Source organism: Prorops nasuta, unplaced genomic scaffold (genome assembly GCF_024137725.1).
Source record: "Prorops nasuta isolate Cenicafe-Biocafe unplaced genomic scaffold, Cenicafe_Pnas_1.2 PNAS00067, whole genome shotgun sequence".
In the NCBI taxonomy this organism is placed as follows: Eukaryota; Metazoa; Arthropoda; class Insecta; order Hymenoptera; family Bethylidae; genus Prorops; species Prorops nasuta.
This window is the reverse complement of record NW_027116864.1, coordinates 30,646-45,533: the sequence shown is the minus strand read 5'-3', so window position 1 is coordinate 45,533 and position 14,888 is coordinate 30,646. Positions and strand designations below refer to the sequence as shown.

General features: G+C 39.6%; 1 protein-coding gene across 3 annotated transcripts in view; it reads right to left on the bottom strand.

Moving 5' to 3' along the window:
• The window catches only part of LOC136784726 (RNA-binding protein Musashi homolog Rbp6-like), a 79,863-nt gene extending 70,835 nt beyond the window's left edge, over window positions 1-9,028 (bottom strand). For all 3 annotated transcript variants that reach the window (XM_066745599.1, XM_066745600.1, XM_066745601.1), the window contains exon 1: window positions 8,985-9,028. In XM_066745599.1, the coding sequence (XP_066601696.1) occupies window positions 8,985-9,021 (37 nt within the window). In that variant the 5' untranslated portion in view covers window positions 9,022-9,028. The remainder of the gene's footprint in view (window positions 1-8,984) is intronic.
• Between the last annotated feature and the right edge of the window lie 5,860 nt (window positions 9,029-14,888).

Sequence of the window (14,888 nt, the reverse complement as noted above, 5' to 3'; positions counted from 1 at the left end):
TAGAGAACTGCCGTAGGACCTTCTTCCGGTGGATCGATTCATTGGATATCTGGAAAGCTCGATTCAAAGCTTGCAAGTGCAGACTATTGAAGATTGTAGAGGGTTGAATGGTAGACTAAAATGTCTAGAGTCAAGGTTGCCAATTCTGTTCAACTGTACCTTTCACTAATGAAAGCCTCAGTGATTCTGGTCTATATTTATACACGTATAGAAAGGAACCACCAGAGAGATTCGTATTGTAACTAAATTTTGAAATTTCTCCTTTTCTTTGAACAATTCTTTATGGTCTAATAATTGAAATAAAATTTCTTGGCAAAGCTATAGCTTTTAATCAATATTACTATAACAATTACTATACGAATTGCTAAAGAGTTGCAAATATTTTTCTCAAGGATTCTTATAAATAATTTATATAAATATCTAGTAATACTTTGATATAAATATTTTGTTATCTAAATAACTTGCAAGCAGTTTTTTACCTTTGTACGAATTTTTGCTCAGAGTTTTTATACGCGGCACGTATAATGGGGTGGCGATGTCGATCCCCCCTCTCGCAGGGTGAAAGGGTTTTTCCCCTTGGCCGTTACTCGCCAAAGTCCAGGCATGAACGAAAGGTTATCGCCTAGCACATAGCGATAAATCGAACACGGGGCGACATAATTTAAAAAAAACGATATTTGTATAACCGTATACAAATGGAAAAGTGTGTTTCTGGGATGACCGTGCCTGGGAGGTTATACACAGTATAATAAAGCGTACTTGTACAACAGAGAAAAGTGTAAGAAGGAAAGGAAATACGTCGAAAGGCGCAAGCACGAAGGGTGCAACGGAAGTAAAGAAGTTAGTGATAGAAGAGTGTATAAAAGGCTTGTGCAGAGGGAGATGGAGAGAAAGAAAGAAGCTCACACACACACACAAGAGCTGTGACGTCTAAAGTCGACGTCGATGACAGTCGAAGAGGAGCACTTGGCAAATGACGGTAGAGCGAGAAGGACATCCCGACGAGGAATTAAGCCCGTTGCAGCACCAGCATTAAAAGGATAAGGTTACATTTACTAAAATAACATTAACCAGTGTATGGATGAGTCATTGCAAATAGCCAGTGTGCTATAAAGAAAATTACGGTAATAGTAGTAACGACGCATACAGACACCTAGAAGAATAAACCAATCACTTAAATATATTTAAATAAAGTTGAAAACGCTACTAAGCTATATACACATATACAAATATGTCGTCGTCTAACTTTTCTGCATTCTTTTTCGCATTATCTCGTGCAACCCCCTTTTTCTCTTTCATCATTCTCTCGTCGAAATTCATTCGTCGCACCAAATCTCTTTTTTCTTCGAGTTCTGCAGCTTTGATAAGGGAAGCTGCACTGCACGCAGTTATACTATAAAAAAGATTCGTGAGACAGGTTCGCCATTGGGTTGTAGCATATAGGCAACCGAATTCAATCGCGCGAAAAACTTTCTTCCTCTTCCTCCTCTTTTCTTTCCTCTCCGACGATGAAACCTACTCAGGCTGGCAAGAGGCCTGGAATTACGGGAAACTCGTTTACGTCTACGAAATCGTGGATTATTCGATAAACGGAACAGATTCCAGAATAAAATTGCGATACAGCAATTATGTGTACGTGTGTGCGCGGTCGTCACGGAAGGATCGAGAGCGTGGTGAGTGTACGGAAAGCTTGGGGGAGAAAGCCCGCGCGCGCGCGGGAGAGACAGAGAGAGAGAGAGAGAGAGGGAGCTGAGAAGGGGAGGAGTAAAGGGCGGAAAAGTGGAAGAGATTATATTGCTACATTCGTGTACGACGAGGCGGAACAAAGCAAAGCCGCAGTAGAAAAACACTAGTCCGGAAACGTCTAGAAAGAGGATTGGGTAGATTTTTAGGGAAGCATGTCTTTCAAGAAGATTAAAAGATTCTGACAAATAGATATTGTAGCCTCGAAAATCTCCTCCTTTCACCGATTATCTTGCTTACATTTACTCATTTTTCTTTAAAAGTACCAGCCGAAAGAAATTTAATTTATGCCCGGTTATTATTAGTACGAGCACTCAGGGAGAAGAGAAGGCGCGCGCACACACACACGTATACAGAGGCTTCTTAAAAATGTAGGATGTATTAAAAGAAAAAGGAGAGAATTTTCATCGAGCGCAATGAAGGAGAATCGTGAAAATCTTGAAAGTACGTGGAGGTGCTGTACTGGAGAGATTCAATCGAGCGCCAAATGTAGGTAGGTACGTTGCAGTTTGTAAAATAGTCAGTGGAATGATTCCAAGTATATATATATATATATATATATATACGTATATATAGGTGTAGCGTTGAGAGAGTATAATAAGAGAGAGGGGGTTGAAGGGACGAGGCGTGACGTTCGCGTTTCAATATTTCAAAATCTCTGCATGGCTCTTATTCGAGGAGGAAAACCGAGAGCGCGGCGAGCTTCTCATAGTTTGGAGTATCCAGTGCAGAGACGGCTCGTCAAGCACATGTGACAATTGGAGCGTGTCGATGCCCCATAATGGTATGGAAAGAACGTATTTCCTTATACAACTTATACTCGTGTCAGCATTCCTTTTTACCGAGACCAACAACAGCGACAACAATGACAAGGACGTCGAGATTACATTTTGCATGGGAGGATTCGTAAAAGTTTTGCTAGTGGTAGCGGTGCATCGCGCTTTATCAATGATAAAGGCTCCATGATTCACCGGTAGATCCGGATTTAAAGGAAATTGCAGATACGAGTAGCTATATATATACCTCCACTGAGAATCGTAGATATTGGATCGGCAAAACTTAACTCCTTCTCCATTGGATACGCCATGGACAAGTTTACCATAGCGTGTGGGGAAATTAGAATAAGGTTAGAATATTTTAGCAGTTACATTAGAATATCTTGCGTTTGGAAACAAGCATGGGATAGCGCGGGGGCAAAACTTATGGGAGGGCCGGACTGTAATTTAAATATATAGGTTCACGCGAGTCGAATATGCGCGCTATTTCGAATACCTTCTCGTTCTCGCTCTCGCATCCAAGCGCAAATTGAAACGTCGTTTTTGCGGCTATAGTAAAATAACATTCATATATATACAAAAGTTTTAGCGCGCCTCTGGATATGAGAGTAGGATCGAGTTAGAAGGTAAATTGAACGTTTTATGGGTCTAGATGTACATAATAATAATATACGATTGGTCGTGTCCGTTTGAAATTTCGATGGGAGAGGGTTAAAATGTCCGAAGGGTGCTTCGACCGAAGGATAAAATCTATGGAATATAAAGAGTATAACGCGCGCGCGATTACGGGAGAAAAGATGGAACGGAAAGTTTTTGGAGGAGGGGAGGGTCGCGCGCGCTTGTGTGTGTGTGTGTGTGTGTAGGTGGATGAAGCATCGCAAGGGTCCACTGCGATTGGAAGAATAAATCGAGCAATTCCGGTAATCCTGGATGAGAGAGTCCAAGGGTAGAGAAGCGACTTGCGAGTTGAATCCGCGACTGATGGCACACGTTCGGTAAAATTCGATGGAGGTTTCGCTCCTGCGAGTACGTACAGTTGTGCATGTGATCCCTTACGTAACATCCTTTACCCGGAAGCATTTATCGTTGAGAAGTTTCCAGGCCATACCTCGACGAGTTCCTCGAAGGAGTTTACAAAAGTTGCAGTAACGGGCGAAAGGCGCGGCGCGGCGCGGCACGGTGGCCACCCCCCGCTTCCTCCTTGCCCAACTCTCCCCATACCCATATACACAGGATACTCGTACGCGCGCGCTTACCGCCCTTACCGGCTGCAGCTCCTCTCCTCGCTTGGCATTGCTACACTCTTCCCGAAAAAAGCGAAGCTTCGATTTTTCCTGCTCGACTAGAGCCCGTCCGAGAGGAAACAACTTCCCTCCTATAAAGAATTTTTCATAAAAGACACGATATTTTTACGAGGGCTCCTATCCAGATCGCGCGCACGCTACGCGCCTAACTTTTTCATACGTTACTACCGACTGAAAAATTTAACGTTACACCGAAACGCCCTGTCGGTCGAGACAGGTGCTTCGCAAACTTTCTAATACTAACTTTATACCCTACATATACTACCTTCTAAGTAAACTCTCTATCGACTATGGTATATGCCTTTGGAAAATCCTACAAACAGCTAGCAGCAGAACCATTTCATATACGAGCCTCTGAAATTTATGCATGCGCGCCTAAACTATAAATGTTAATGTTATTGGCAGTTTCAATGCTAACCTCAACATTTTCCATTTGAGAGATAAGAACTCTTCGTATATCAAAGATTCAATCGACTCGAGCGTGTATCGTCGTGAATCAAGGTAGAAAAATTTTTAACTTTTGAATGTAAGAGTTATGGCCAGGGAGAGAGAGAGAGAGAGAGAGAGAGAGAGAGAGGAGAGAGAGGACCAAGAAAGTTTTGGCCTGAAGGTATAATTGTATGGGGGGGTCCGAGAGGTGGAGTGAGACACAAGGCATATGAGAGAGAAGCGATTGGTATGGGGTCGTTAGAAATAAAAGAGGATCAATCTGGAGCTTTCACTCGACTGCTGTGCCCATTGACTCGCGGAGCGTAGCGGTAAGGCAGCATGATCTTGGAAGTTGGCTTATGTAGAGGCGTATGGCGCACGTAGAAAGGAAACGGAGCAGCAGACAGAGTGCGCCAACTATTTGGGTTTCAGTCCTGAAACTTTATAGGCGGGAACTATTCTCAAGCCGCATCGCGCAATGGCCCGAGCCCTCTGCATACGTACCGAAGTTGAACATTACGGTTTACCGACCGGCAGCGACTTGTCCAGGCAGCAAAGGCCGCGAAGACGATCCCATCGGGATTACGTCAAACTAGCATAACACTTCCGTCCCCAGGGACCAAACTTTCCCTCGGGACTTTGTCAACTTCTCTTCTCTCCCCCGGCTGGAGGAAAACTACCTTACCAAGTAATTATATCTTACCTACAAAGGGTAGAATTCGACCGTTTTACATCATCGCCCCACGCTGCAGATATTTTCCAAGAACCTGCATTTACATTAATTATACATAACACGTACTATACAATAGTCTCGCGTCGTCCTTTTTCTGATAGAAATACGTTATAAAAGTAACACAATGAGCGTATCGATAGATATATAAATATATATATATATATATATATATGTATATTAAATTTATATGGACGGGTAAAAAGTATCGAAACGAGTGGTGATATATTTTTACCGTTGTCAGTTTCCAGGCAGCGTAATCCGTTGTGAAAGCAGGCGAGCGCGTACAGGATTCAATAACTGATCGAAATCAGTCTCTTTGACGCGTGTCCGTATACGCTCCATCATGGAATTTGTCTTTATTGAAAAATCAGCAGGTTGACGAATATCAAGTTCTCTTTTCACTCACTTCGGTAAAGGTAAAATGTATACGGATATATAAATGTTCGTGTATATTGCGTATATGTAGAGGTGTAATAAGGAACGATTGAAGAAATAAGTCTTATAGCATGTACGCTATCTATATATCGTATAAGTATTATAGGTACATAATATTAAATGTCTGGTACTAGTACAATGGTATATTTGATTCGGAAGGTGTGCTTAAGCGCTTAGAATGCGGGTGGTGCACGTGTGGGTGTGGACGAGAGGAGAATCCACCAAGCGTTTCTTACTTCCGTTGTACATGGTCTCCATCCCTGCCTTACGGGGTCTCACGAAAGGGAAAATCCTTTGGGCAGCGAAGCTTGGATAATCGCACTGCAAGCTATATTCGCGCGCTTCCACTACCACATAGAGCCTAGACTCGCTTTGCTGCAGCTGCAGTTGCCCATCCACGTGGAAATCATAGCTCGCTACGGGAGCCATCGAGACTCGAAATTGTCCGGAAATGCCAAGCGTAGTGTCCTCCACGGACTCTTTTTTCCTCCACTGCACCATCAAGCTCCCCCAGGAATTTTAAACTACCAAAAACTCTTTCAATGATCGATTGAATTCTCTCTCTCTCTCTCTCTCTCTCTCTCTCTCTAATTCGCTATCCGCACTTGTTCTCGCGTCTTTTAACCGCTCTGCAGATTCAACCTAATTTCGTGCCACTTTCTAAGAAAAACACAGACAGAAGATAATTTACTGCTTTTTTAGAAAAGATACAACAAAATTATGCAGGAAACTCGTTGAAATTTATATATATATATATTGTTTCGCTTTCTCTCTGCTTTTTTTACTATAATAATCTCAATTAACACGTATCGTTAAACGAAGGGTCTGATGTTTCGACGATAACATAAGTACGTTTGCTGAAAGTCTAGCTACACGTATAACCTTACGAAGTCGGATACTGTAAGAGAAGTTCCATGTTGTGGAGTCTGATGGGGAGAGAGGAGAATTCAAGTTTTGAACTCCGTTGACTAGTTGGCTAGAGATTGTATTGAATGTCAGTGTGTGAGAGATTACGCGCGGCTTAGAAATTTCTCCTCCTTCCCCATCCACCGTTTCGTTAAACTACATCCTTCCGAATCAATAATTGAGAGTTTCTTTCCCTTTCCCTCTTTATTATATCCTTTTTTGTATATATATATATATATATATATGTATTGTAGCACTCTTTAAAATTACTTTTAATGTAATTTAAAGGGTTATAAGTATGATTTAAAAAATGATTGACTTGTGTTTCGTTAAAAAGATTCTTTTATTTTACTTAAATCGTAAAATGTTATATTTTCAATCAAACATAAGAATGAATCAAATTTCAGACTTAGTCTATTCTTTTACATTCAATGTCTATACTTATCTAACTTTTCCACTCTGGTCTGTTCTGAAATAGCTTTTTTACGTTGCAACATATACATATAGTGTATATATATATATATATATAAAATTTGATAAATATATAGGCACAACATTTGCATATTGCAATTAGCCTTTGCTATCTGTGCGTTTTAGTTGCGCACTAGCGTCATCTTCTCTTCCATTCTGTCAGATGGCCGAAACGAGAATCCGAGGGGATAGGTAAACCTCTATGGCATTGAAGAGAGCCAGCTTTCATATCCCATTTGGCCCTATTTTTCATAAGCGATATTAGAATCTATCACCGAGACCTGGCAGTCATCGCGAAGGGACGAGATAGGAGGTTTGAGGGAGACGTTAGAAAGAGATGTCGAATGCCGATAAAAAAGATAGAAAGACTTCCGATTATCGGTCGGGCAGGGACCCGGATCGCGAACGATTATCGACCCTATTCAAGCACTGACGTGAATGGATACGGGCTTGAACAGTCCCCTTGCCCCTCACCGTCTCGCGTCCTTGTCATCCTCTTGCCGAGCGAGATACTAAGAGGATGAGTGGCGAGGGGGAAGAGGGAGAGCCGCGAGGGAGAGAAAATCGACTTGCTCCATATATTACGCGGTCGAGCTGATATTTCATTCATCGCGTATCTCCATCTACCTTCTTGTTTGTCTCTAATCCCGCTCACCCTTTTTCCAGATACCTATCAAGAAATAGTGTCTGATTACTTCGATATACCATGCACGTACGTCTAGTCTATAAAATTTCTATAAAAAAAAAATCCTTCTTTACGCTCAGTGAGTTTCCCTACAATAAGTAACGTTCAACATAAACATTGTTTCGCAGAAAGGAAAAATAAATAAGAGGAAAATAACATTATTTTTATAATTATCAGTGTGTGCATTTAAATCTGCGATGGTCCATTATATTTTCTCAGAAAATAAATTCGGCTTTAATCAAAGTATCGGATGTAATTAGATAGAATATTTATGTAAGACGGACTGGAAGATAACTTAATTATTAAGATTTAATGTGTGCATGTGAGTAATTACGGCTTCAAGATCGAGTACGACTTTTCTTTATTTTCATATTTGTGAAAAAAAGAATACGTCATATTGTGACGCTATAAAGCATTGTTATGCGTGGGGCATGATTGACTAAAGCCCAAAGATGTTACAAATTTATGGGTAACCACAGGCAGAATCATCGTCTGATAAGAAGAGTACTAAAATTCTCGTTTCGCATAGGGTGTATTTTATATCTACTCCCAAAATGACTCGGCTGACCGAATACGCGTTCTCAGTTTTTTTACCGTCAATGTTTATTTTTCTGTCATACTCGATTGATGTTTTTCAACAGTCACTGAGAGCATATAGCTTTCAAACAGAAATCCTACTACTTGTGCTTAATTAATCGGAGGGCGCCTGTTGGAATATTCTTCAACCCTTTAAAAAACTATAGATCAGTATAAAGTAATGAGAATTCATTATATATCCCTGACAGCACGCGATATTCAAGGGTCTTCTTCGGCATGTTTATTGAACTTGTGGATATCCTCAGAGCGTTCTAAGGATGTCCCGAGGATATTTGTGCTATTGGGGATACCGTTCTTCTAATATTCTACATATTACTCCTTTCGAGTAAATGCTTTTCATAGCAATGTGTAGTGTTCTTCCGTACCCTGACAGTTCAATAGTTATACCCTTGCTATAAGGTAAACAAATAACTTAAATCGTAAAGAGATAACTCTTGTTCACGAAATGTAGCTATAATATTTAGTACAATTTAAGCCGGTACAATTCAAATGAATTTCTTTATTAATTTTTGGCATGTTTCCAGTTTCGTTTGCCTTATTGAAATTAATTAGGGTATGGATTTCTAGAAATATTTCACTATGACGTCATCCATGACACAAATTACCGTAATTACTAATTACAGTTTCAACTAGCTCGTCAATTACCTCGGCTACGTACAATCAGGAAAATGTGTCTATTATTGACTCGTCAAACACGGTACAGTATCGTCTATATTTTCAACTGTATTGCCAATATGGGTTAATTGCGCAAAGTTATAATGTTCAAAATACGTCCTGCATTATGATTTATACGTATGATACAGTTCCGCGCTGATTTCTACTATTTAGAATTAATTGTACGCGTTGCAAGTAATAGTTCTATTTAGCACATATAAAGAAAATTATAAAATGATAATAAGACTTACCTCTGTGCCTGTTGGTCTGTTTGTCAAACATCAGCATTGCATCCTCAATCTGAAATAAAATAGAATCTCATTTTAGATTAAATAATGATAAATGATCTGATAAACTTTTCAAATATATTTACTGCTCTTACTAAATTTATTCTATCAGATTTATACCAAGACCTATATAAAATACCGTGAAGAAATTTAAATGAGATCTTGCGTTTGGTTAAAGTCGTATATTAAAGTATTCTGTTGCAATGCTGAATGGAATATTACGGGAACTGCTACGAATTCAAAATAATCTACTCTATTTCGTGATATTAAAAAAAAAGGTAAAAAGTGACGGAATACAATAATATGATCAAAATTATATTATAACGATAAGCTTTACTAGGGTACAACAAAATTTTTCCATAAAAAAACACACGATACGTATAATGATAAATCATTACATTTCAAGTTGTATCTGACGATGAGTATTGTATCCACTATGATAGATACATTTAAATTTGACGTGTATTGGGAAAACTCCTGTTTATATATAATTATAGTATTAAATTTTGCGTAAAAACTATATATGAATATACATCTTAATTAAATAGGAATTTAAACGAGAAAAATAATATATTGTTGCAAAAATCTGTTCGAAGCTTTATAATTAACTGCGCCGTGCAAAAAACTTGGATCGGCATTTAATAAACTACAAACATAACGAATAGGGTGAAAGATAGATTATTGTAACTTAATCTAAAATTTAACGAGAGTAATTTAAAATAAAACAGAATGTCATTACGTATAAGGTAATTAGAGAAAGCATCGAGTGATTTGCTTAATTTTACCTTCGATTATAAGTTTCATCATTTAATCTTATAAATCGACGGTTTATCCCTTGAATAAGCGTTTTTATCAAATATTATAGCAGTACTGTCGGCCTCTATTTATATTGTTGTAAAATTTTATTTCGTGGGGGGTGGTGGATCATAACAAATTCACTTATTTGCTGATAAATTTTATTTTACTCCGCTATGCTTTCCTTACAAAAAGATCCGCTTAAAACTAAACTGCTACCTACAAATTTGGATTGATTCGCATAGTCTATCCAAAACTTGTTAACATTTTCTTCTAGTGTACACTGCAATCATAATAATTCATATTATTGTCTACTGACTAAGACACCTCCGTGCTTAGGATTTGTGGTGCCCTGCGCCTTCAACCAATACGGCCACAAATGTGTAACAGAATTGTGCTCGAGATTACCACTCAGGTCATTACCTGTCTCTCCATATAACCACTACCTTCAATTACCAAGGTATATACAGTGCAGCCTCAGGAAGAATCCCTAGCCGTAAGTTGTCAATGTTCGGCTCTCAGTCACCATTGATTGGCTTATGGCAAACCATAAACCTAACACGAACCTTCAAATAACCAAATCTTAACGTAACGCAATGATTTATTTCCTTCTTAACATGTTCTCACACATTCGCAAGCCGCCTTTGCATTATAAACTTAAATCTTTTCTAAACTTAAATTAATTTTAACTTAATTAACGATTTTTAACGTACAATTGTCTTTCTTAAGAAAGTAAAATCGATCGTGGTAAGCTCGTTTATAAGAATAAGGGCGGTGGTGCGATAATGGTTTTCAAAGGTCGAGGCTAGAGTCGTCAGCGGGAAAAGTCAGTAGTTGACTTTTGCAGGAGCATGAATCGGGCGAAATGACGAAGAGATTCGGGCGTGTATCCTTGCGGATACTACGTATGTGTCGTAAAGCACAGCTGGCCTCCGAGATTTACGCGAAGCATGCTGCCGCGGAAGGCGATGCTTTGTCGGAATTGTAGGGCGTTGCGAGGGTAGTCGGAAGGCCAAAGTGCGACCGAGATTGTGAAAGAGGAGCACAGAGCCGTCAGCAAGAGAAAGCTGGATGGGCAAACGGGATTTATAGGACATTGGAAACAATAGGGATTTACCTTTACCCCTTTGCTTTTTGAATCTCATATAGCGACATTAAAGTATACCGCGAGTTTTCAACGATAAACCTATATTAATTCCTCCATCTCGATAATTTCCCATATGTCAAATTTTCCTCCCACTCTTTAACCATAAAAGAACCGAGTCCGTTACGTCGTTACCTACATTCAGGGTGTATTAATATTATTGAAAAGTTTGAACACGTTATTGACATTGCATAGACACCATTGGCGCTCTGATAATTTATAGTAACTGAAAGCTATTGAAGAATATATGCACTCTATGCGAGACATCAATTATTTAATACAAGTCGCGAGATTGTGCAGCATCTATATAACGTATCCTTTTCATTGAGAAGTAGATGAAGATCGATAAGTAGGACGTATAAAGAGGGAAACGACGCTCTGCCAAGTAGCAAAAGGCACTGCAATCTCAACGATAATAATAGGTATCAGCTGCAATAAAAGAAACGGTTTGGAGTTATTGCTGGTTGGGGGTGCGGTGAACGATATTTGAGAGGGGTGTGCGTCAATCTAGGATCGTTTAACGCTTTCATACCCCATGGACAATGCATTATCCAATGCGGGGATCACTTTACGATACAGCGTCAAATCTGTTCTGGTCACGGTGATAACCAAACTTTCGTCCTCTGGCCGGACTATGGATGGAAATGGCCCAAAATATAATATCAATAACCCCCCAAGCACCTTGGGCTCAGCTATTTTACTCACTCGCCTCTACAGCTATATTTACGACACTGCCATTATATGCATGTAAACGTAATCCGAGATAACAATTAAACCTTCCCCTTGAAAATTAAATCGATTGAATTTAAAGGAAAAAATCGTTTCATTTTATACCTATAACTATTGCTCCTTACTTGCCTCTTTGCGCGTACCAGCTTGCAAAGGCTTGTTTGAATTTCGTTATACGACGCTGAATGGAAGCTCCAATTATAAATTTAAAAGCTTTTGTACTACTTAACTTTTAATCATTCGAAATGAAAAATTGTCTGTTTTTATAACTACAAAATTTCCTGTTATCTAACTAGGGTATCGGGCATAGGTTTTGGAGAAACTATTTAATTGCATACATGAATGAGTCGTGAAAAATTAAAGTTAACAAAGTTTTCCTCAGTTATGGTAAATCCAATTTATTCCTCTTCTTAACGGACTGTTTCCTATACGTTGACTCTCTTTATATCCTATTGGGCTTTTATACTTGGTTAAAGGCCTATTACTGCAGTGATTCCATTGGAGTAGCCCCAGGCGATCATCCGTCTGTTTATCCTCTTTATGTTCTGCAATATCGTATTCTCGCCCAAAACACGATAAATATTTGGGTCAAAACTTTCGTAATAAAGGCTATTTATCCGATTATGTCCAATACTTTGAAACTATACGAATGGGGACTCATAATTGGTAAAAAAGATGTTTTGTTTGATCGAATGATTTTACCAAAAGTACAACGATGATTTTTACGTTGTGAGGCCAATCCATGTAGGTATATACACAGCTTATGGAGGGATAGATTGCACATTGGATATCCGCGTGACGCGAAATGCGTTAATCCACATTTTCTGGTTGGACAATTTTAACGCTTCCGGTGATGAAAGTTTTTAAAAGTACGAGAGGGCCGAGTGGCTGAGGATTTAAAGTTTGCGAGAGAGAGATAAGGATTGAGAGCGGTCAAATGCGAGAAAGAGCTTTTATAGAAGCGAGTAGAAGGGGTAGGTTGTAATTTTTGATTTTTTTGTAGTACAAGAGAGAGTTGTTGGTGGAAGACTCCCCCGTGAGAAGATTCTCTCGGGGCGAAGGTAGGAGTGACAATCCCTGCGGAGCAATCGGGTACCGGTGAGTGGGCGAGATGTACCTTATATTACAAGTTCGATTCCAGTTGCGTTACAGCTCTCGGTGGACCCGACTAAAGTAGATTGCTGTCTTGTCTCTCTTGCTTTTATACGCGGTGACAATTTTCTTTCTGAAGAACTACCGGGTCCTCATTTATCCCCTATACAAGGCTTTAGCCTTATCCATAGACAGCTAAGGGTACCGTTGTCCCTGCTATCTCGCCTCGCTCGCTCACTTTATTCGCTGAACTAATTTAAAAAGGCAGTCGAATCTGGGTCAACCGGCCAATTTCCCGCTAGGGAAGTATTTTCCTCTCCCCACTAAGCTTTCGTGGTGAAATTTTCTCGAAGGATTTGAATGAGTCTAACGCAATCAACGAATTCATGGTACTTGACACTTGGAACGAGGAAAACACACTCGCTAAAAACTTTACAAATGAAAGATATTTTCTAAACTTAATCAATTACTAGGGGATAATTAAACTTCAAGATTGTCTCTGGGATAGAGAGCAAGGATTACCGCGTTAATAAAACAAAAACTGAGAGATAATAGGGACTGCATTTTATTCCATCGCTTATATTAATTGTTAAATTAATACAACGCTGCTCGCATAGCTCTATTTTAATTAAAAATTGCAAGTTAAAATCGGTGGGATTGCAAATGTATATGTACATATATATATATATATAGACTGAGGTAAAATTTGTATATAAATGCCACCGCACGTAGAGTTAAAATAGCTATTCGCATCTTTGCAATTAAAACGCACAGCACGAAGTGCTTTTGGATTTAAGTAAGATTCTCCTGGGTAAAAGGCGGCGGCGAAAAATATGGCCATGAGATAACCTAATGCGATAATCGATTCCCGCAGGAAGCCCGTAATTGCATTTAGAGGCAAAAGAATTATCCTGAAATAAACACTTCTACCATTGGAATCGGATCCGCGCTTGAATCCTTAGCAAGTTTGGCCGTTTTTGCCTTAACGCCAGCTCGTAAAACGACGCGGGTTTAGCAGAAGCTGGATTTTCCATTCTCCCTATCCCTCTCGCACGCCCTCCGACTCTTCCACCATCCCTTTCCTGCCAGCATCAACAGAAGGACGACTGTTTCAGAATTTTCAAAGAACAGGGCATCCTCCTTTTTCCGCTTATCTTGCCCGTTTTTCCACTCGCACTTACCGCAGATTCCTCTCCAACAATCCTCCTCCTCCCATTCCTTTTTCCTCCCCATCTCCATACTACGTTTCCTCCTTCAGCTCGACTCTGTGTCACACACCCTTATGCTACCCTATATACCCTCCCACGACGTATACGTACTCTTCGATATCTCTATATCCTCCACCTATACGCTTTGATTTTTATTCTCTCCTCTACTTTGCTTTCGGTTATAAAAGCGCGGGGCGTGGCCTTGCGATTTTTTCCCTTGGCCCCATCCGTATCGCACGCTGTGCACTAAAGCCCTTGTATCACGCGAATTTAGTATGCAGCGGAGTGTATTAAATCTTCAACGTTCCCCGAATTCCAACTCCCTGTTTAGTTTAGCTTCTGATTCCAGTGTGCTCTTGCTGCACTCGTTACTATCCCTTCCATGCACCGGCCACCCTTTTCTTCTCGCGGCTATACCGTTTAGCTGGCGAATCACTTTAAACGTTTCAATGCTATATCGCAACTATTAGCTACACTCGATCAAATAATATATTTAACTTTGACATATTGGCTAAAATATACTTTTCCATTGAAGAGCGCGCTATTTTCTGTATTTATTTCCCGCTAATAAATGATTTGACATAATATTTGCTCTCATTGATAATCGGATATAATTTTATTAGATAAAGTAACCCAGCTTATTGGCTGAAATATGGCATAATACAAGTTCCCTGCGACTGTCACTCTGAAATATCTCGTGCCCAATTACTAGCAATAAAACACCAATCGAGATACAGCAGCAAATACATTTTACCAGTATCGCTCTGCTCCTCTCTATGCGGCATTGATGATAATTAGAAAAACAATAATTATCGCTGGATCGATGTTGTTGTCTCACGGGGGACAGCTGGAAAATACTTTTTACGATCTATATACCATGGCCTATGCTAATTTAATTGA